The 20,378-nt window shown below is 43.4% G+C and overlaps 1 protein-coding gene across 4 annotated transcripts in view; it reads left to right on the top strand.

Annotated features, from left to right (window-relative positions):
- The window catches only part of Lrrc49 (leucine rich repeat containing 49), a 97,507-nt gene that overhangs the window by 49,676 nt on the left and 27,453 nt on the right, over positions 1 to 20,378 (top strand). For all 4 annotated transcript variants that reach the window (XM_051156572.1, XM_051156570.1, XM_051156571.1 and 1 more), the window contains 2 exons: positions 5,582 to 5,729; positions 17,141 to 17,224. In XM_051156572.1, the coding sequence (XP_051012529.1) occupies positions 5,582 to 5,729; positions 17,141 to 17,224 (232 nt within the window). The remainder of the gene's footprint in view (positions 1 to 5,581; positions 5,730 to 17,140; positions 17,225 to 20,378) is intronic.

Here is a 20,378-nt window from a genome sequence, read left to right as displayed (position 1 = left end):
CCCTCATTTTCCCTCTCCTACTCTCCTGCCTTTCTTCTTTTCCGATTTTTTTGAGCAGATCAATTTATTTGAGACTTTTCAAATACATTTTATTCACCTCGTAAGTTCATCAATGCACATTCCTATAATGCCTTTTGCTTTAAATATGCTTTACATTCTAATAATTAGACATATTTCATGGATCTTTCTAGTGAGTTCATGCTTGTTGTCTGAGTGTGTGTAGCATGAGAATATGTGTGAGAATATGTGTGAGTGTGAATCTGAGTGTGTGAGAGAGGGCATGTGTGAGTGTGCGAGTGTGTATAGGAGGGAGCTGCTGGATCTGGCATCAAGGACAGGATATGCCTGGAAGTCCAGTCACTTCCCCTCCTGCGGTCTGTCTTTCCTGTTGTGTTTGAGTTGCGGGTGTGGACGGCTGGCTCTCCAGGTCTGCCAGATCTTTGGAGTATGGCATCACCATCACATTCACTGGTTATAGAGCTTTCCACTATACACACAAACACTTTTTCCACTTGGCTTGTGGAAGATAGCATTTTGTTTAGCATGTGGCTCCACTCATTCTTTCAGCTGATAACCATCAGACCAACTCTAAAGGGACACTCGAGAGACCTGGCTGAGAAGACTTAAACTAAGCGTATTGAAATTTTTTGTTAGCTCACATTTTAATGATAACATTACTTTAAAATTATACACAGCAATAAGAAGCAAACCATAGGCTCTGCAGTCTAGTTGTAGATAATAAATAAGAATGCAGGTAGGACCCACTTGTCATGAAATAAAGGCGTCCCACTTTTCTTTGATTCTGGGTGCTGTATATGCATTTTTTCAGTGTATCTATCTGATTAGTAATATATTTTAGGTCATAATAATTCTTGAATGGCATATGGCCTTTTTACACAATAACTCTAAGAATAGAATGAGAAGATTGATTTATCAGTTTTTATCAGCAAGAAGTTCTTTGGAATAATGAGACTTTGTCCTATCATTTCATCCAGTCCTACAACTGTGTATTTCTTATAAAGTAATCTCCATTTTTTCTGAATCAGTTTTTCTAGAAATAATTTGCATGTAATAAAACATATCCATTTTGAGCATAGTCTGATGAATGTTGACGGTGTCTATACCCTCTAACCACAATTGCAGTCAGTCACTTAAGAGAGAAGCCTAGACCTTATTCATCGTTCTCTCCTCATCACGTCCAAATGACTACAGGTTCCCGCCGGTTCACAATCCAGCCCTTGGTAGACCCTCTGCTCTCTATCCCCAGAAAGACCAGCACGCTTCTTACTGTGCCAGGACCCAACAACTCTTCACCTCCCACTGCAATCTAATTTACAACTCACTTTCCACTCTTGTCCCTTTTCTTTCCTGTATCCACTACATAGTGTTACTACATTGTGGTCTTTCTGAACAGCGGTTCTGGTCACTTTACCGCTCCCACACCCTGCCTCCATCACCCACTCCCCACTCCACGCCATCGCTTCCCATCACTTCGTGTTTAGAATCCCCAGATGACTCCTCTCTGTTCCTGTTCACAGTCACTGGTTTTGGGGAAGGGCATCAAGGTAGAGTGGCAGCTGTTTATTCAAATTTACCCACACTTGAAGCCATTATTAGAGTGCATCATAGCACATGATTCCAGCCACCCAACATCCCAGAAGTTGCAGAACTCTGAGGGTAAAAGACCGGTGCTTACCGGGAATTTGGAGACTAGGTAAAGCACAGGGGAGTTTCTTAAGGCCATGATGACTATTCCCTATAGGACTTTACTAGTACACAATGTTATGAATAATAAAAAGAAAATAAGATAAGATAATAAGTTGCCAGGCAGCAGATAGTATATTATATGAGGTTTATTAAGTGAGCATGGGGAGAGAAGGAAAGAGGGGAGGGGTATCCCAGAGAGAAAGAGAGACAGACAAACAGAGACAGAAGAAGAATAAGAGATGGGGGGGGAGGGAGGGAGAGACGAGAAGGGGGGAGAGGGGCAAGAGAGAGACCTCATGGAGGGTCTGTTCTTTTGTATGACCCTGGGCAGGGCCACACCTCCGTGCCAGGTAAGCAATGACATCACAGGTAAGTGGACTGAAGCAGAATCCTAACACAAAATGCCTTCCTGTAATTATCTGCCACGCCTCAAATGCCTTGACACACAGGCAGGTCGCGACCTCATCCTACAGATCAGGAAAGATCAACTCTGAGGTGAAACAGCATCAGGATGTTTTGACTCTGAATCTGATCTAAACATGAAGAGCTGGCTGGCTGTGGCAGTAAGGCAGGAGGAGACTCAACTTTCCTGTCACTCAGCTGTTTGTGTAGCACACTATTCTGTGTCTTCTTATCTTCATAGAGAGGTGTAATGGCAACATAAATCCTGAAAAAGTCTTCTTCAGCATACGTGTTTGTATTAGTTGAATCTTGCTGACCTCTGATGTAAATTAATTCCCCAGATTTTTTTTTTCAGGAGTGCTATTTATAAAATGATTATTCTTGCCCTCAAAACAAAACAAAACAAAATCTCAAAATCTCAGTGTGTGGTTTTCTAGATACCAAAAGATGATTTCTACACCTTGTGTAGAATCGGGTCAATTGTTATAGTAAGTAAATTAAAAAATATCCCTAAATAATGTTTATTATTAAAACCTATAATTATTACAGCAGTATTATCTAACCCACTATCAATCAATAAAACACATAGATGCCTGTTGTATTTTAGAATAGCTTCATTTCACCTAGGACTGGGCAGATATCAACCCTCTAAACTAACCTTAATACTTTCCAGCCCCCATGCCAGGCCATCTGGTTTAATTATTCTTATCTGGGCTACTTCCCATCTGAAACCCCCAAATACTTGCTAATGTTCTTTATCTGGGACGCTTTCCTCCATGCATGCTGATCCAGCCATATGCTTCTCTCCACGCTAACCCATCAAACAACTCTGCTTCCTTCCTCTTTCCCAGTCCCTTCCTTCTGCCCTGCCCAGGTGTAGGTCTTTTTTCCCCCAACCAACCAACTTCAGGTAGGTAGAGCAAAGTTTACACAACAAAGATGGGGAGAAGTGCTCCTCTGGGCAGCAGCTGGATCTGGGGAGCCAGTAATTAGCATAAGAATACACGTCACTAGCCTCAACTGCCTGTACCCAGAGTCCTGGCCTAACACTGAAGAACAAAGCCTGATAAGGACTGTTTTGTACAGTTTAGTGGAGTTGACCATGAAACTGCGATTTCATGAACCACACAGTTTATAGCCTGTGGGGAGCCCTCAGCTTTTATTCACAGTGCTTGATGAGGGAGAAAGGGATGCACTTGACAGCTGAGGCATAGTGGCCACACAGGAGGTTTCTGTGTCACTTAGAACCCCGTTATTACAGTCTAGGTGCTGGAGTAGAGTGTAAGGAAGCCTTTGTAGATATAAAGTCCAGTTAGGCTGAGGGGTATTTTTCTATGACACGTCCACATGGAGCGGTGTGTGTGGGGGGTGGGGGTGGTGGTGGTGGTGGTGGTGACAGTACAGGCAAGGTCCGTGATGGCACACAGGGCCCCTTCACACTCTCGAGTATGAGAACAGTTCCCAGCTGACAGGCAGCCCTTCCATAGGCTGGATCTTCAGGATGTCTGTGGGGAGTGGGGACTGATGAATGTTTTGGAGTGTAGTAGTCTGGTAGCGGTCTAGTAGTAGGTCCCTTGTGACCTGATTAGGTACAACGTCACATTTTCAAGGGAAGGAAGATTGCATTTCATATTCTTGTCAGTGACACATGTCATTCAGAGTCAACTATCATGTTTAGACTCATTGCAAAGCTGCAATACAGAGACTTGCTCTGTATTGCACAGCACTTAAGGCAGCCAGGCAGTGCTGAAAGAATAGACACATTTATCAGTGGACCCAAGTACACTCCTGGAAGTACCCACATAGATACAGCCAGATGGCTGTCAACAAAAAAGCAGCAGTTCATCAATGTGGGAAAATGTGAATTTGGACCTTCCATTAAATTAACTCAAAATGGGTTGTAAGCCTAGATGTCGAACTCTCAAAACTATAAATCATAGAAGAGAACCCAGACAGCCTTCAGAAACCAAAACAGAATTAAAAGAAAGAAAGAAAGAAATCAGTAAGTTTTCTGTCATTAAAATTAAAACCCTCTTCTCTGCAAAAAGTACTGTTAAGAATGAAGAGGGGCCAGGAAGCTGCTTCACAGGTAAAGGCATCCAGTGCCACCCCTGAGGGCCTGAGCTGATTCCTAGAACCCACACAGTAGAAGGGGAAAACGGGCTTCCACAAGTATTCCTCTGACCCTCACATGTGTGTCATGGCATGTGCACATCATGCACACACTACATAAATAAGTATAATTTTAAAAGAAACAGATAATAAATATTTGCAAGACATACTTCTGGTAAAGGACAACTAACCATTTTACGTGTGTGTGTGTGTGTGTGTGTGTGTGTGTGTGTATACATATATATACATAATAACTGTAAAGCTCAACAGTAAGAAAACAAAGAATTCACTTAAAATAAGCAAAGGCTCTGCAAACACCTGGAATCTAGAGAACAGGTAAATGTGCATGTGAGAGATGCTCAAATCACCTGTCGCTGGGGAACTGGAGAGTGGACGATGCCACACCACTGCTCACCTGGTGGAGTAGTTAGCATCTAGAAACACCACTGACTATCACATGCTGGTGGGGCTGGGGAGCTGACAGCATTGCGTGAGCCTCTCTCACAGCCAGATAACCATCCTCACATGTGACGAAGAAGCTGTGCTCTTGATATGTATTCACCGAGGTAAAACATGTCCACACAGTCAGCTGTGGCAAGCATTTACAGCAACTTCACCTGTTAACAACCAGGACATCCTCTGTAGTTGGAGAAAGTGAGACACTCATGCAATGGAATACTACTCAGTTATGAAAAACAGGCACTGTGAAGCCATGAGAAGCCATGGACAGATGCCTGTTAAGTGTATATTGCCAAATGAAAGAAGTCCGTCCGTAAGAGTATATCATAGCACATGATTCCAGCCATCCAATATTCTAGAAATTGCAGAACTATGAGAGTAAAAGATTCAAGCTTGCCAGGAATTTGGGGGCTGGGTAAAGCACAGGGGAGTTCCTAAAGACCATGATGACTATTCTCTATAGAACTTTGGTGGTAAAGACATGCCACTATGCATCTGCCACACATCATGGAATGTTAGAGCCCTAGAGGTAATCCCAGGTACAGAGGGGCAGAGTGGCCTACATAACATTGGGAATGGGGGCTAGACACTGAAGCACAGTCATTTGATGAAGAAAATAATTTTGTGGGTGCAATTTAAAATGTTTAGTGCACACCTTTAATCCCAGCACTCAAGGAGGCAGAGGCAGGCAGATCACTGTGAGTTCAAGGCCAGCCTGATCTACAAAACGAGTCCAAGACAGCCAAGGCTACACAGAGAAACCTTGTCTCAAAAACAAAACAAAACAAAAAAACCAAAACAAAACAAAAAACAAACAAACAAACAAAAAACCCAAAAACAAAACCTGGAAGTATTATTTGAAAATAATACTGAGAATAATGCAGTGCCCTCTCTTGTGCAGCTTTGACAGTGTATCCTGCCTTGCTGAGTCAACTTCCCTCTCGGACATCACCTTTGATGGCAATCCAATAGCTCAAGAGTCATGGTACAAGCACACGGTCCTTCAGAATATGATGCAGCTGCGCCAGCTAGACATGAAGCGAATCACGGTGAGCACGCTTCTGTGCACCTGCCTGAAGGTGGCCTCCCATGTACCTCCCTGCTCCCCTGAGAGTGGCCTTTGTGCTCCCCTGAGAGTGGCCTCCGTGCTCCCCTGAGAGTGGCCTCCCTGCTCCCCTGAGAGTGGCCTCCTTACTCCCCTGAGAGTGGCCTCCTTACTCCCTTGAGAGTGGCCTCCTTACTCCCTTGAGAGTGGCCTCCCATGTACCTCCTTACTTCCCTAAGTGTGGCCTTCCATGTACCTTGCTGTTTCCTTGAGTGTGGCTTAGGAAATTTGGCTTCCAGTTGCATGAATGCTTGTTAATTTTAACTAATTTGGAACTGTGGGTTATTGTGACTGTATGCTTTATAATTGTAAGTACAGGTTTTATTTTTTATTTTTTAAACCATCATCCCTATCTCCAGTTTCATCAAATAGGACTTTAAAATCTCTAGGCTTCTATTTAGATCAAACTCTACATTTATTTTTATTTTTGCTCAGTATTTAATTAATTTATTTTGAAATGACAAAAGAGAGTTTCATAAGTCACACAGTGCCATACTGGAGCCAGAGAACAGTATGAAACTCCTTAGCATCTTACTCAGTCTCTGTCTCCTTTTCCTTCAAGTAAATCAGTAACCCTAAGTACCCCATGCCACCGGGTTGTGGGGCGAGTCCCCCAGAGCTTTGTGTAGTTTTGTGGATGCTGTAATGCTGTGGATGAAGATGTCGTATCACTAATGTAGCCATTGCTCCAAGGGAGCCTGCATGGGATCTCCAGTGTACAGTGTATACCAGCATGGCGCCCGCTGGCTCGGCTCCAAGACACTCTGTAGTAATGACTTTCTTTCATGACACCCCACGTTTATTCCAGTGTTTGCTTTCTCAGAAAATATCCAAGGATAACCTCAGTGTGGTCATCTCTACCTGTAGTGACAATTTTGGTTTCTTTAAAAGACACGGAAGTATTATGGGAACACTTTTGTTTTAATCCCAGGTGTGGGGATATAGGGCTGCTTTGCAGCAGCTGACTGTGATTTGCCTCGTGCTCTAGCAGGGGCATGGTACTGCCAGTTGCAGATAGGTTCTATGGCATTTGGCATTCTGGGAGCTTTTCAGAGGATATATAAATGCTAGGGCCCCGAGAAGCACGATTACTGTTGCTGGTTGCAGTTTCTCAAGTAGTCTACACAAAGAAATGAGAAGAAATCAGAGGAAAAGATCAAACTTGCCCTAAGGAACTCGAAGCCCCTGGTCGGCAGGAAGTAGTGTAACGATAGTGTTGCCCCCTTTCTTATGTACCTTTTTTTCTTCTCCTATCTAGGGGTTTGAAAGGGAAGAAGTAAAGGGGGGGAGAAGGGGGGCAGAGAAAGGAACCCACAATGTAGGAAGTGTCAGTCACACCTGTCCTTGAAAATATACCAAACTGCTACTTGCTTTTCCCCTTACTGATTTAATGTGGATTCTGCAGCTAGGTTCACTCTATTGCTAGTGACTTATTCTTTGAATGTCAGCTTCTCACTGTGTGACATTTCCATTGATCATTTAGTGACACTGTGGGCATCTGGAGTGAGTGGCAAACAGCTAAACATGTAGATGGGCTTGTGAGTACCACGGCCCTGGAGTTTTCTCATCCTCTTCCTTTATGATGGAGAAAAGGTTCTTTGTCCTCTGTTTACTCAGATACTTGCTGCCAACAGTGTTCTGCATCTTATGGCTTCTCTTTTCCCTTATCTCCACGTCTTTCTTAATTGAGCATCCATGATACTTCTGATTGTCCTTCTTGCTGAAGATGCTGGAGAAAGATGTAGAGCTAACTCTCTGGGTAGCTGAGTACACGATAGTACACTGTTGCGTGTCAGACCTGTCTGTCCTAGCGACATAGAGTGCTTAGGTACAGAAATGACCCTCTTCCCTGTCTGATGCAAGCTGCTGTACAGATGGCCCCCTTTCCCTCTGCCTCACATAGTGCTGCAGTTGTAGTTTCTAAGCTCCAACAACGATTTTTTAAGTCATAGGAATTTCCCTACAATTCATATGTAATAAAGGAGAATAATGCCGTGTCTGATTGTTACCCTGGTGCAGTCCATAGAACGCATTTGCATGGCACAAGGGTCACCTGCTCTGCTGAACATACAGCCGCGAACATAAAGACTGAGTTCACAGCACACCTGCTGTTTAATTTTTTTTTAGTTAAAAACTAATCTCAAATTTAAATAAAAGTTATAAGTACAGAACATTCTTTTAGAGTATGATACTAAGCCAGTTGTATAACAGTTCTACAGCAATGACACACTCATATGGCCACATTCTGACGAGCACCACTGTGACACTAACATTGAGAAGTGGCTAGCTAGCATTTACTTCTCATGCCACATTCAACCTCCTCCATGCATATCATGCTTTTCATAGGAAAATGACCCAGTTCAGAATTGCATGCTACCTGTAGGTGCGTTTTGTTACATGTCCCTGTTTATTGTTTCTAGAGAGCAGGTTCTCACTTTTCCCCCTTTCTGACTGTGACATTTAGGAAGGGTATAGGTGAGTTCTTTTGTAGAATGACTGTCACTGCAAAAGTTCCCACTCTTGCCTTGAAACTAAGTTTTATGTAACATAGGTTTTTGGCATTGATGTAACAGGAATGGTTTTTTTTTTCTTATTTGCATTACATATGTCAATAGGTATGTTATTCAGGCTTACCTCTTTGATGGTACTATTGACTCAGATGAAGATCCCGTCCTGTAGGCTTTTCCATATGAAATTATTCCTTCTATTCATGATCCTGTTCCCTATATAAAGACCCATTGGTGTTCATCAGTATAAAGCAGTAACAAAAACAAGCAGCTGTCCCAAATCATTCTAGACCAGGAAATGAGGGTCTTGGTGTCCAGTGTGATACTGGGTTTAAGGAATGAGACACCCTACAACTTACATACTTTTCATTGGTAAATTGACTGTGGTTATTTACTGATGGGATAAAATATGTATCTTTCCATTTTCCCATATTGCATTTTCAAATGTCTACTTTGTTGGAATGTGAAGACCAGCTCAGCTGCTTGGACCTAAGTACTTAGGAAAGGGAATTGTTATATATTCCCTTTGGCCCAAAGCACTGTGAAGCATTCTTCACCTGCTCTTTTCACACACTGGGCAGAGTGTGTATGAGGCACCAAAGATGACAAGATCAGAGTCACAGTTCCTTACAGCTTAGGACAGAGGCAAGCCTGCAGCCAGATTACAATACATAGTGACAGTACAATTAGAAAACACAACACGCTCTGTTTGTCTGTCTGACTACCTATCTAGCTGTCTTTGCATGCACTCTTACATGCTCATAAACACTTGAGGCAAAATGGTGTGAGAGAGCAAAGTAACTCCTGATTTTAACCAGAGCGATGAGAGAAGTTTTAAAGGAAAGACATTTGACTCAGGAATTGAAGAATAACAGTGAAATAGAATGGGTGGAGGGGAAAGGTTTGCACAGTGCAGGGGGAGGGGCATGCAAGGTGCGGAGGGGTGGTGTGCACAGTGGAGAGAGCTGGAAGGCACAGTGCAGGGAGTGGCAGGCACACTACAGGGGAATAGCATGCACAGCACAGAGGAGTGATGTGCACAATGCGCAGTGCAGAGGGTGGAATGCGCAGTGCAGAGGGGTGATGTGGCAGTACTTGGAGTGGTGTGTTCAGGGCAAGGAATGATGCGCACAGTTCAGGGAGGACTGAGGGAATGTGGCAGTTGATAGCATAGTTGAGTTTAGCTAATCACTGGGTGTCTGAGAGAGAGAATAGCTTTGGGGGAAAATGTCTAAGTGGGTTTACAGTTTTTTTTTTCCCACTCAAAAGGAGGAACTCCTAAAGCTTCCAAGGGATGTAAAGCAGTTTGCCTATTAAAAATACTGTCCAACAAGATAGGGCGTGTCAACATTCCATTATGCGTGGGGGAGGAGCTTTTGAGGCTCCACCCCTTCCTGAGAAGCTATTGGCAGTTAATGCTTACCTCAGGGAGAAGTCATTCCCTCTGTGGGTGTTGTAGCCACTGGTAAGTTGCCCACACTCCAAAGATAACTCCTCAGCTATGTTCATACTAATGACTCTAATTAAATCTCATGGAATACCCATGGATAACTGACCCTCCCCCAAAGATGGAAACAGGGAGAGGCTTGTTGAGAAGAAGAGGTTCAGCAGGAGTGGGAGAGGATAAGAGACAGTGATGGAGGTGAAAATGACCAAGATACATTATGTATGATGCTGTCAAGGAATAATAGAGAAATGCTGTCCCTCTGGTCCTCAGCCTGCAGAGTGTCATGGGAGGCCAGAGTGGGCACGCGGTGTAAAGCAAAGAGTTATTCCAGGGCAGGAGGATGTTGGCATCTGGTCCAGAGAACTAGCAAAAGACAAGGCGATGCTTCCTACCCCTGACCTCAATTCTTATTTAGCTGGTTATTGGTCCTAGGAAGACTGGGCTGTGGTTGGGCAAGAGTAGACTAAAGATTCGTAAGGTGAAAGTGAGGATAGGTTTGAGTCCAGGCCTGTGTAGTGCTGACATTCGCGAAGTTCATCTGTAAAGGACCTGAGGGTGAGAATTTGCAACGTTGGGGAGTAGGTTGTCTGCTGAAACTGCTCAGCTCTTGCAATGTGAAAGCAGATGTGACAGCATAGAAGGGAAGGAGCGCAGCATTGTTTCAGTGACCTTACTTACAAATCAAGTGTAAATGGCCTTTTGTCTATGGGCTGGATTTTGTCAAGCTCTGATCTATAATACTGACTGATTTTCTGGACTATTAAAAGTTATACCTGGGGCTAATAAGATGGTCCAGTTGGTAAAGGTGCCAGCCACCAAGCTTGTCACCAACATGATGGAAGGAGAGGACTCAACTCCTGACATTGCCCTCTGACCTCCATGGTCTTGTCATGATACACACACCCCGATACATGCATGCATGCATACATCAATAATTGTAAAGGTTATATTCTGGCCTAGTGTGCAGAATAGCTTAGTGGCTGAAAGACAAGGTTAGCTGATCAGTCTTATCCCAAAAGGAAAGAATATAAAATCCCCAGTGTGACAGCTTGAGATTGACTGAAGGATCTTGCAGGCATTGCTCACTAGGAGGCAGCATCAGCTCACTGAGCATTGCTCCTTTTAGGCAAAATGAATCATCTTTTTGAAACATTTTTAGTTGACATGATACCTGTCCATATTTGTAGGACAGAGTTACAGTGTGTGCAGACAGCACAGTGGCCCATTATTAGTAGTAGCTCCTCTCAGATATGGATATTGGCCATAGCTTGGTGTTTGAGCGAAGCATTTGGCAAAGTCTGTTGCTATCATGTTGAGCTAAGCTGGGTGGCTGCAGGTTCTTGATTCACACATACCCACAGCACACAGAGGAGCTGATTGGTGCCAGCCTCAAGAAGTCTCTACTGGTAGACAATGGGTTTTCTTCCAGCCCATTCTGTGACCTTTTGGGTTAATGTCTAGATGAGAGAATATTGGTGTTGTGCTGATAAAGTATGTGGGTGATAGAAGCCGGAGAAGTTAGGGTGTTGTTGCATAGGCCGATCCAGCCAGTTAGAGGTGACGGTGCATAGGCCGATCCAGCCAGTTAGAGGTGACGGTGCATAGGCCGATCCAGCCAGTTAGAGGTGGCGGTGCATAGGCCGATCCAGCCAGTTAGAGGTGGCGGTGCATAGGCCGATCCAGCCAGTTAGAGGTGATGGTGCATAGGCCGATCCAGCCAGTTAGAGGTGGCGGTGCATAGGCCGATCCAGCCAGTTAGAGGTGGCGGTGCATAGGCCGATCTAGGCAGGATCCAGAAGCTGCTCAGCAGCTGAGATAGGGTTTGTAAACAGCCCCTGCAGCAAATCCGTCCAAGGCTGTTTTCATCTGGCTGTCAAGCTAAGAATAGAGCTTAATAGTTTTTAAATACTGTTTTTAAAAAGGAAGCAAAGAAGAATTTGAGACAAAAATTATATGTTGTTCACAACGCCTAAATTTGGCATCTAGCCTTTTTAGCTTTTAACTTTTCAATTTTTAGAGTTGTGTGTGTGTGCATGTGCATGCATGCATGTGTTGTGTTGTTTTAAATTTTGTTTATTTTATGTGTATGAGTTTTTTTCTTGTATGTATATGTTTGTACCACATGCATGCGTGGCGCCCACAGAGGCCAGAAGAAGTTGTTAGATACCCTGGGAGTTACAGACAGTTATAAGTTGCTGTGTGAGCACTGGGGATTAAGCTCAGGACTCTTGAAAGAATAGCTCATGCTCCTAACCACCGAACCATCTCTCCAGCCCCTGTGGTTTTATTTATTTGTTGTTGTTGTTTTGAGACACGGTCTTACTATGTACTTCTGGACAGCCTGGAAATCTTTATAAAGATCAAACTGGCCCCAATTCATAGAGATCTGTCCACCAGGTGTCTGTCCACTATGCCTTTTACAGAAAAAAAAAAAAAAAAAAAAAAAAAAAAAAAAAAAAAAAGATGACCTTTTATCTTGCAAAACAAAAAGAATTTAAAAGGGTAAAACAATACATCAGTTGAAAAAATATTTGGCTTTACAGCAGCAGCAGCAGCAGACGGAAGACTCCCTAACACAGGTGTAAGAATATTTACTCAAAACAGTAACAAGGCTGAAGAGTCCCAGTGTGGGGAGAGGAGATGAGTGAGCAATGCGTGTGGAAAAACTTGCACAAAGTATGAACTATGACATGGTAGCCAGCATGGCTTCAAACTGTATTCATTTGTAGAAATGATGAAAGCAAGAGATAGAGATATTCTCCCCTTTTCCTTTCAATGGTCAGATTCGTCCTGAACTATTATTTTTAGAGTGTTCATATATGTGATTTGTATGTGTGTGCGCATGTATGCATGTTTGCATAGATGTGAGTATACATGTGTGCAGGTAGACGCCAGAGGTTGCTCTCAGGCGTCTCCCATAGTCACTCTTCGCTTCATTTCCTGAGACGACGTTCCTCATTTGACCCCAGACCTCACTGGTTCAGGTCATCTGGTCAGTCAGCTTCCCCTGGGATGCCCTGTTCCCCTCTGGAGTGCAGCTTGCTGGACTTACACAGAGGCTGCCGTGCCCTCCCCGACCCCGAATTCACATGGGTGCTGGGTCTGCGCTTCATGCTTACCCGCAAACACTGCCCACTGAGCATTTCCAGCCTCTGAGCTGCAGCTTTGTTTTAGGCAGGTAGCAGCCATCTCTTGCATTTCCAGAGCACCTGGCTTAAACAGAGAAGCTGATTGTAGCCCCTTCCTTTGTAGCCTCCCAGTCCCGTCCTCCTTCCCTTTTCCCCCTCCCCTTTCCCCTAGTCCTCAGAAAGAGGGAGCCCTCCTCCCCTACCATCTGACCCTGGCCTATCAAGCATCATCTGGACTGCCTGCATCCTCTTCCTCTGTGGCCTGGCAAGGCTGCCCCGCCAGGGGGAAGGAATCAAGGAGTGGGCACCGGAGTCTATGTCAGAGGTAGTCCCTACTCCCGATGTTGTGGGACCCACAAGGAAACTGTGCTGCGTATCTACTACATCTGAGCAGAGGGTCTAGGTCCTCACCACACATGGTCCTTGGTTGGTGCATCAGTCTCGGCAGCGCCGCCTCCCTATGGGTTTTCCTTGTTACTTAGCTTGTTTAGGTCTGTGTATTGTAGTGTGGCTATCCTGTATTATTTGGCCAATATCCACTTATAAATGAGTATATATCATGCGTGTCTTTCTGGGTCTGGGTTACCTCACTCAGGATGATCATTTCTGGTTCCATCCATTTGCCTGCAAATTTCAAGATTTCCTTGTTTTCAATAGCTGAGTAGTATTCCATAGTGTAAATGTACTACACTTTCATTATCCATTCTTTGACTGAGGGACATCTAGGTTGTTTCCAGATTCTGGCTATTACAAATAAAGCTGCTACTAACATAGTTGAGCAAATGTCTTTGTTGTACGCTGGAGCATCTTTCAGGTATATGCCCAGGAGTGGAATAGCTGGGTCTTAAGATAGAAGTATTGCCATTTTTTCTGAGAAAGCACCAGATTAATTTCCAAAGTGGTTGTACACGCTTGCACTCCCACAAGCAATGGAGGAGTGTTCCCTTTATTTAGTTTGGCTAAGCCTAATTTTAAATTTAAGACTCTGGGAGAAAAAAAAACCACTTTTCTCTGTGTAATGAGACTGGATGAACAGTATTGGCTCTCCTTTCTAGAACCCAGTGTCTGTGACGCTAAGTGCTTTAGTGTTTATGTACTCAGGGAGACAATGGCTCTAGATGTGTGTTCTTTTTTTTTTTTTTTTTTTTTAAGATTTATTTGTTATTTTGTATACAGTGCTCTACCTGCATGTACACCTGCAGGCCAGAAGAGGGCATCAAATCATGTTGTAGATGGTTGTCAGCCACCATGTGGTTGCTGGGAATTGAACTCAGGACCTCTAGAAGAGCAGTCCATGATTCTTAACCTCTGAGCCATCTCTCCAACCCCTAGATGTGTGTTCTAAAGTGTGTTATTGAAAATACATTGGGGTGAAGTTTCTTAATCTTAAGTCCCCACCCCTGGAGACTTGTCACATAGTCTGTGGTTGTTTTAGAGCTGTGATGACTTGCTGAGCAAGCATGATCTAGGTCACAGGCCACCAGTTCACTCACTTGACATTGTTTCTATGTTGAGTCTTCCTGGCCAAACTAAAGTTGGGAGAAATGCCTACGTTTCTTGATTCAGATAGGTCCCCTTCTGCTACGGAAAGGATAGACGTGGCTTTCATCCCAGAGTCTGAACTAGTCTCTCAGAGGTGCCAGAACTGCTCCCTGCTTTTCTTTTTCTTCTTGCCAACAGACTCATGGCCCATCATCACAACAGAGATTCAGGTTTGTTTGTTTTGTATTTTAAAGTTAGCTATTTGGTTATTATGTATGCTAAAAATATAATCATCAATGTACATATATATGCAAACATATATGCAATATATACACACATACATATCTTTAAAACCCTGGATGTTTAAATGGATTTGGGGTAAATCCAGTTTTCCAGGGTTTAGAATTCCTTTTAAAGACCTACTGCCTTTACTAGACATGCATTCTCTCTGAAAATCAGATGAGATCATCTCTGAAGTATGTGCCCTACGTGATCCACGCAGCTTCCAGTGGCGTTTTCATCTGTCTCCTGGAATTGGAATGTCTGATGTTTCCCGTTTGCATCTTCTAGATGAGGCCACTGGGGCATCAGTGTCTTTCTGCGCCTTCAGAATCCACACAGAGTAGATCAGAGGCTGTGCCTTCAGTACTGGCCTAGTGCAAGCTGAACTCACTGAGTAGATTGTAAGGTTAACTGGCAAGGCAGCTGAAGAGCCACCTTGGCAGATAGCTGTAAACATCCCTTGTGCTCCATGCACAGTCCTTCAAATCACAGGGATAGTATTTTTTCCATTTTTCTAGAAAGTTAGGCAATGTTTTTCTTTTAGACCACCTCAACAAAGAAGAGAAGTCAACACCCAATGTATCAGTAATTAAATTTGGCATAATTACTAAACCAGCTATTTTGTGATGCTAGGAAGCAAAGGTCTGACATTTTTTTCTTAATTTCCTGTTCTTATACTTAGTTTTGTTTTAATTAGGAATTGTTTTTCATATTGTAAAAAAAAGAGCACTTTAAAATTACCAATAATCACATTCCCTTTAAAACAACTGTGTCATCTGACAAAACACTCTAAAATTAGAAAAGCAAACTTAAATAAGCCTTTATGAGCAGCGGCAACATTATAGGTTACATTTCAAGGGAGACAGTTTCTGGTCTGATTTTTGTCACCGTATGTTTCACTGTGAGCCGGAGTCTTTCAGAGTACTCATTCTTCTTTTATTTTTTATTTTTTCTAATTTAGGTTTTTTTTTCGAGACAGGGTTTCTCTGCGTAGCCCTGGCTGTCCTGGAGTCCCATTGTTGACCAGACTGGCTTTGAACTCACAGTGACCCACCTGCCTCCGCCTCCCGAGTGCTGGGATCACAGGTGTGCACCACCACGCCCGGCAAGAGCACTCATTCTTCATTTCTTTCCTGTATCTTTTTTTCTCGTTCCTTCCCTATTTCCCTTCCTCTCTTTCTCCCTCCCTTATACTTTCCTTCCCTTCTCTCCCTCCCCCCTTCCTTCTTTTCTTTTCCTTTCCATTGGTTTTTTGTTTTGGTTTGTTTGTTTTTGTTTCTCTGGGGGTTTGATTTTGTGTCAATACCATGCTGTCTTTATTCTCTGGTGCTGTAGTGTAACTTGAAGTCAGGTGTGGTGATGCCTCCTACAGAACTCTTTTTGTTCAGACATGTTTTGGCTATTCAGTCCTCTTTTTTTTTTTAAATATATTGAAGTTTAAGATTATTTTTCCATTTCTGTGAAGAATGACCCAGGAATTTTGATTGGGATTGCATTGTAGATTAATTTTGGTAGGACGGCCATTTTAAAGATACTAGTTCTGACCTGTGAGCGTGGGAGGTCTTTCCATCTCCTAGTTTCCTCCTCGGTTTCCTTGGAGGCTTGTAGCGATGGAATTGTTTCCCTGGTTTCTTCCTCACTATGTTTGTCATTGGTGTACAGAAAGGCTACGACTGCCACTTTGCTAAAGGTATCCATCGGTTCTCAGAGTTGCCTGCTGCAGTCTTTAGGATCTCCTGAGTATGGACTCATGTCATCTGCAGATAGGATGCTCTGGCTTCTCCCTTTGCTCGTCTTGTCTTACTGCTTTAGCTTAGACTTCCGCTACTATGTTGACTAACAGTGGAGAAAGCAGACACCATGCCTAGTCCCTGAGTTTAGTGGGGATGCTTGTAGGCTCTCCTCCATTACTACAGTACGGGATGTAGGCTTGCTGTTTGTGGTCTTTATCATGTGGAGGTGTGGTCCTTCCATTCTGAGTTTCTTCAGAAATTTTATCATGAAGGGATGTTGAATTTGTTTCAAAACTTTTTCTGCACATATCAACTTGAATGACCATGTGATTTTTGTCCTCTACTCCAGTTTATAATATATAATATTTTTTGATTTTTATATGTTGAGGCATCCCTAAATCTCTGAAATAAAGCCAAATTTGATGGTGAATGATCTTTCTGATAGGTCTTGAATTCTTTTCACAAGTTTTTCTTTCCCATCTTTATTGAAGTATAATTGGCAGAATTACAGGGAACATTTGTATAATGAAAAATGGGACAATCTGGCCCACTCTTTCTTTCCTTTACTATTGTCTTCCTTCTATTAATTAGCTAGATTTATCTCAGCTACCAAGTTAGGTGTAGACTTATAAATGCACAGTTCTTTTTAGAGGTGAGAGGTGAGAAGGAAAGAGAGGATACCCCCTTCCTTCCTTGGACTATCTGCTGTTATCACACACCTCCCTCAATACGGCTAACCTCAGGATGCTTTCTCTAAAAAACTTTTTCCCCCTTAGGAAGAAGAAAGACGTGTGGCATCTGTCGTAGCCAAGAAAGAGGAGGAAAAGAAGAGGGAGAGTCACAAGCAGTCCCTGCTGAAGGTACTTCCCTCAGTGTGACTGCCACTGTGCGCAGGAGCACACCTCGGCACTGCCAGCCTGCAGGAACGCGGCTTTCAAAACTCAGTGTGTATTTTGTAAACAGGCACTCCTGAGGTTACTGCGGTGGATAGAACTGAACTTAGGAAGTACAGACGGGCTGCATAATACAGGATGTGCGAGATGGATTGAAAGAAGGAGACTCACTGGCAATGTAAAGGGAATTAGGGCATTTCTCATGCCAGTGTGGTTCGTGTGTATCACCTGACACTAGCACACCACTTTAGATAGCTCCATGATCGACAGCCATCTTTATTGATATGTTTTTCTTGAGCATTGCTCTGAGTTTTTAATAACAATGTTTAAAACCTAAAATGTTTCTCCATCAGCTCCTTTGATCCAGAAATGATGAAAATCTCAAGGAATTCAGAAATGAAAATTTGTTTTAAAGTAGTTCTAGGCAATAACAACTTCCCTGAATAGTGATTAAAAAATACTTATCATCACAAAGTTTGATAATGACAGAGTCGAATGGCTAGCTTTTAGCTGGGCCACACGGGGTTCTAAATTAAGTGTCATCCTGAGCAGTGCTTCTTTTCTTACGTAGGTGCTTTTCTCTTAAGAGTGACATAAAACTCAAAGTGACCAGAAGGGACACAGCTATGTATAACGTGCCCTTAGTCCCTTGTTCTGTGGCTTGGTAGGATCCAGGCTATCCAAGGCCATGCCTTCGTCAGAACTGCTGTACACCATGAAAATGACTCCTAACTTAGCATCAAAGCTGGTCCCCAACACCTTGCATATTGAGTCTACAGACGTAAAAGCAACTAGTGTAGTTAATGTGCTAACTGCACATGATTACCCTTCCTGCTGTTACCTCTGACCTCCAGACTCACCCCCATCCTCGGTGGTTACCCCCTCCCTTACTCAGTGTGCCTCTGCCTCCTGACGTAGATTCCTCTCTACTCATAGACTACTCATCACCTAACAGGACTTTAATTTTCTTATGTTGGACTAGCCCTAAGAGTTGATTAAAAAAATTTTTTTAAAAAATATTTTGTTTATAAAAAATATAACTATAGGGGTATTTTTTTTTTTTAATTATAGGAGCATGATTTGCCATTGGCAGGTCACACTGTGGGCAAACCTTTCCAAATTGCTCCTGCAGGGGAAGTGGCCTTCTCTGTCACACAGTTGCTGCTGTCCACCTCTTACATGAGTGAGTTAGTAGTTAACAATCCAAAACACTTACTCGTGGTACAGACAAGGCCCGTGGAGCCCTCTTGAGCGATAGACCTAGAGCACAGCAGAGAACGAACAAGGACATTCTGTCGATGGTTTAGCTAGAAGCCTGCTGACCTGCCCGTGTGAGCAGAGCCGGGGACAGGCACAGAGACCAGCTGTCCTTCCTGTCCAGCTGACCGTTTATCTCACTATTAGCTGCCCCCCCTTCCCCCACCCTCCCCCAGTTCAGCTGCTTCTCACCATCAGTATTTGGGGAAATAGGCCACATTTCAGTGACCATTTAAAGAGTCTTTGGAAAGTTTTAGTGACAGCTTTAGAAAGTAGCAGATTGTTTGAAGTCTTGGAGCTCTGGTTGATAATGATTGTTTAGCTTTTTGGTTTTAATAAGAGAAGTGTTGACATCAGCAGGCCCTGATCTAGCCCTTGATGAGAGTTGACGTTGCATCAGACAGAGCTCCGGCATTTCTAATGCCGAGCTCCTGCCGTGGATCTGATTGTGGATGTGAGGGCAGCTGGGTGGGAAGGAGCCCAGGTGGGCAAGGCCTGTCTCTTCAGTCACATTTCCCATCTTCCTGTTTCACATGCCACCTTTGAGATGAAAGGAAACGATCACTATGACACACACTGATGAGGTCCTGCCTGTAACAATAAAGAATAGACTCAAATGGCAGAAGATGAGCGTCACACCCGAGATATTTGCCACTTCTGCATATACACCTGGCAATTTGGAGCCACCTAGGTGACGATAGGCACGGATCCAGCTGGCGTGTCAGTGTATCGTGCTCTCTGGGAGCAGGGCACTCCTGGTACCTTTTTGGTCTTGCAAAGCCATAATCAACCTCCTTTTTTTCTGCCTTCATAGGCATCTTGAGTCCCCCCATGGCTCCCTGCCCACCTGGGGATGCCCACCTGACCTCAGAATAGACTCCTGACTTAATGCACCCTTTTCTTTATCCAGACTCCAACAAAATCACCTCCTCCTCACTCAGTCAACCTAGAACCAAGCTGCTTTTACCAACCTACGGAAAGGAAGCTCCACTTTGGTGTGGGCATGAGAAAGTGTTCACATGTTCAGCGAACATCTTTTACATATTTGTAACATACCCAGTGGTGGGAAGAGATTTTATGGCTTTTTAAAAAGCACTGCTCTGTCTATTTCATTTTGATTTTTTTTCTAGCTGGGAAGTAAATTGATGGAGCCACTAGGTAGAAGTAACTGTATCGTTTAGATTAGGGCTTAGGTTGGCATAGCCATCAGCACATAACTGAAATAGAATTCCACATAGTAAGCTTTGTTTTATTTTGTTTTTAAACTCAGGATTAGGGTAATAGTATTTGATAGTAGAACAGCAGGACTTCAATTGCTGTGTACAAGAACATTAGGCACAAAATATCAATCATCACAGAAATACATGCACAGTATTTACAATGCTCTACGCTGTGCAGACATTTGAAATAACAAGCTGCATAACAAAGAACTTAGGCTCAAAATATTTCTAAACCTAGAAATAGAGTTTTGAAAAGGTTAGTCCCATTAAACAAGCCATCGCTTGGAGTTTCCATCCAGTGCCACACACACCTGCCTAACTGTTATGTAAACAGATACAGGCGGAGGCGCAAGAAATGCTTGCTTTCATTTATACAGACCCCAAGAGTGTGGGAGAGAAGGCCCCTGACCCAAGAACTCACGTGGTGGAAAGTGAGAAATGACTCTTGCAACTTGCCCTCTGACCTCCATACATGTGCATCATGGCACATACAGGCACGCACACACACAAAAACATACATACACACACACACACACACACACACAGTCACACACACACCAAAATGTAATAAAAATAAGGACTGCGGAGATGGCACATCAGTTAAAAACACTGGCTGCTTTTTGCGTAGGACACTGGTTCAGTTC

Source organism: Acomys russatus, chromosome 14 (genome assembly GCF_903995435.1).
Source record: "Acomys russatus chromosome 14, mAcoRus1.1, whole genome shotgun sequence".
Classification (NCBI taxonomy): Eukaryota; Metazoa; Chordata; class Mammalia; order Rodentia; family Muridae; genus Acomys; species Acomys russatus.
The sequence above is the reverse complement of the archived record's forward strand: the minus strand, read 5'-3'. Positions and strand labels throughout refer to the sequence as shown.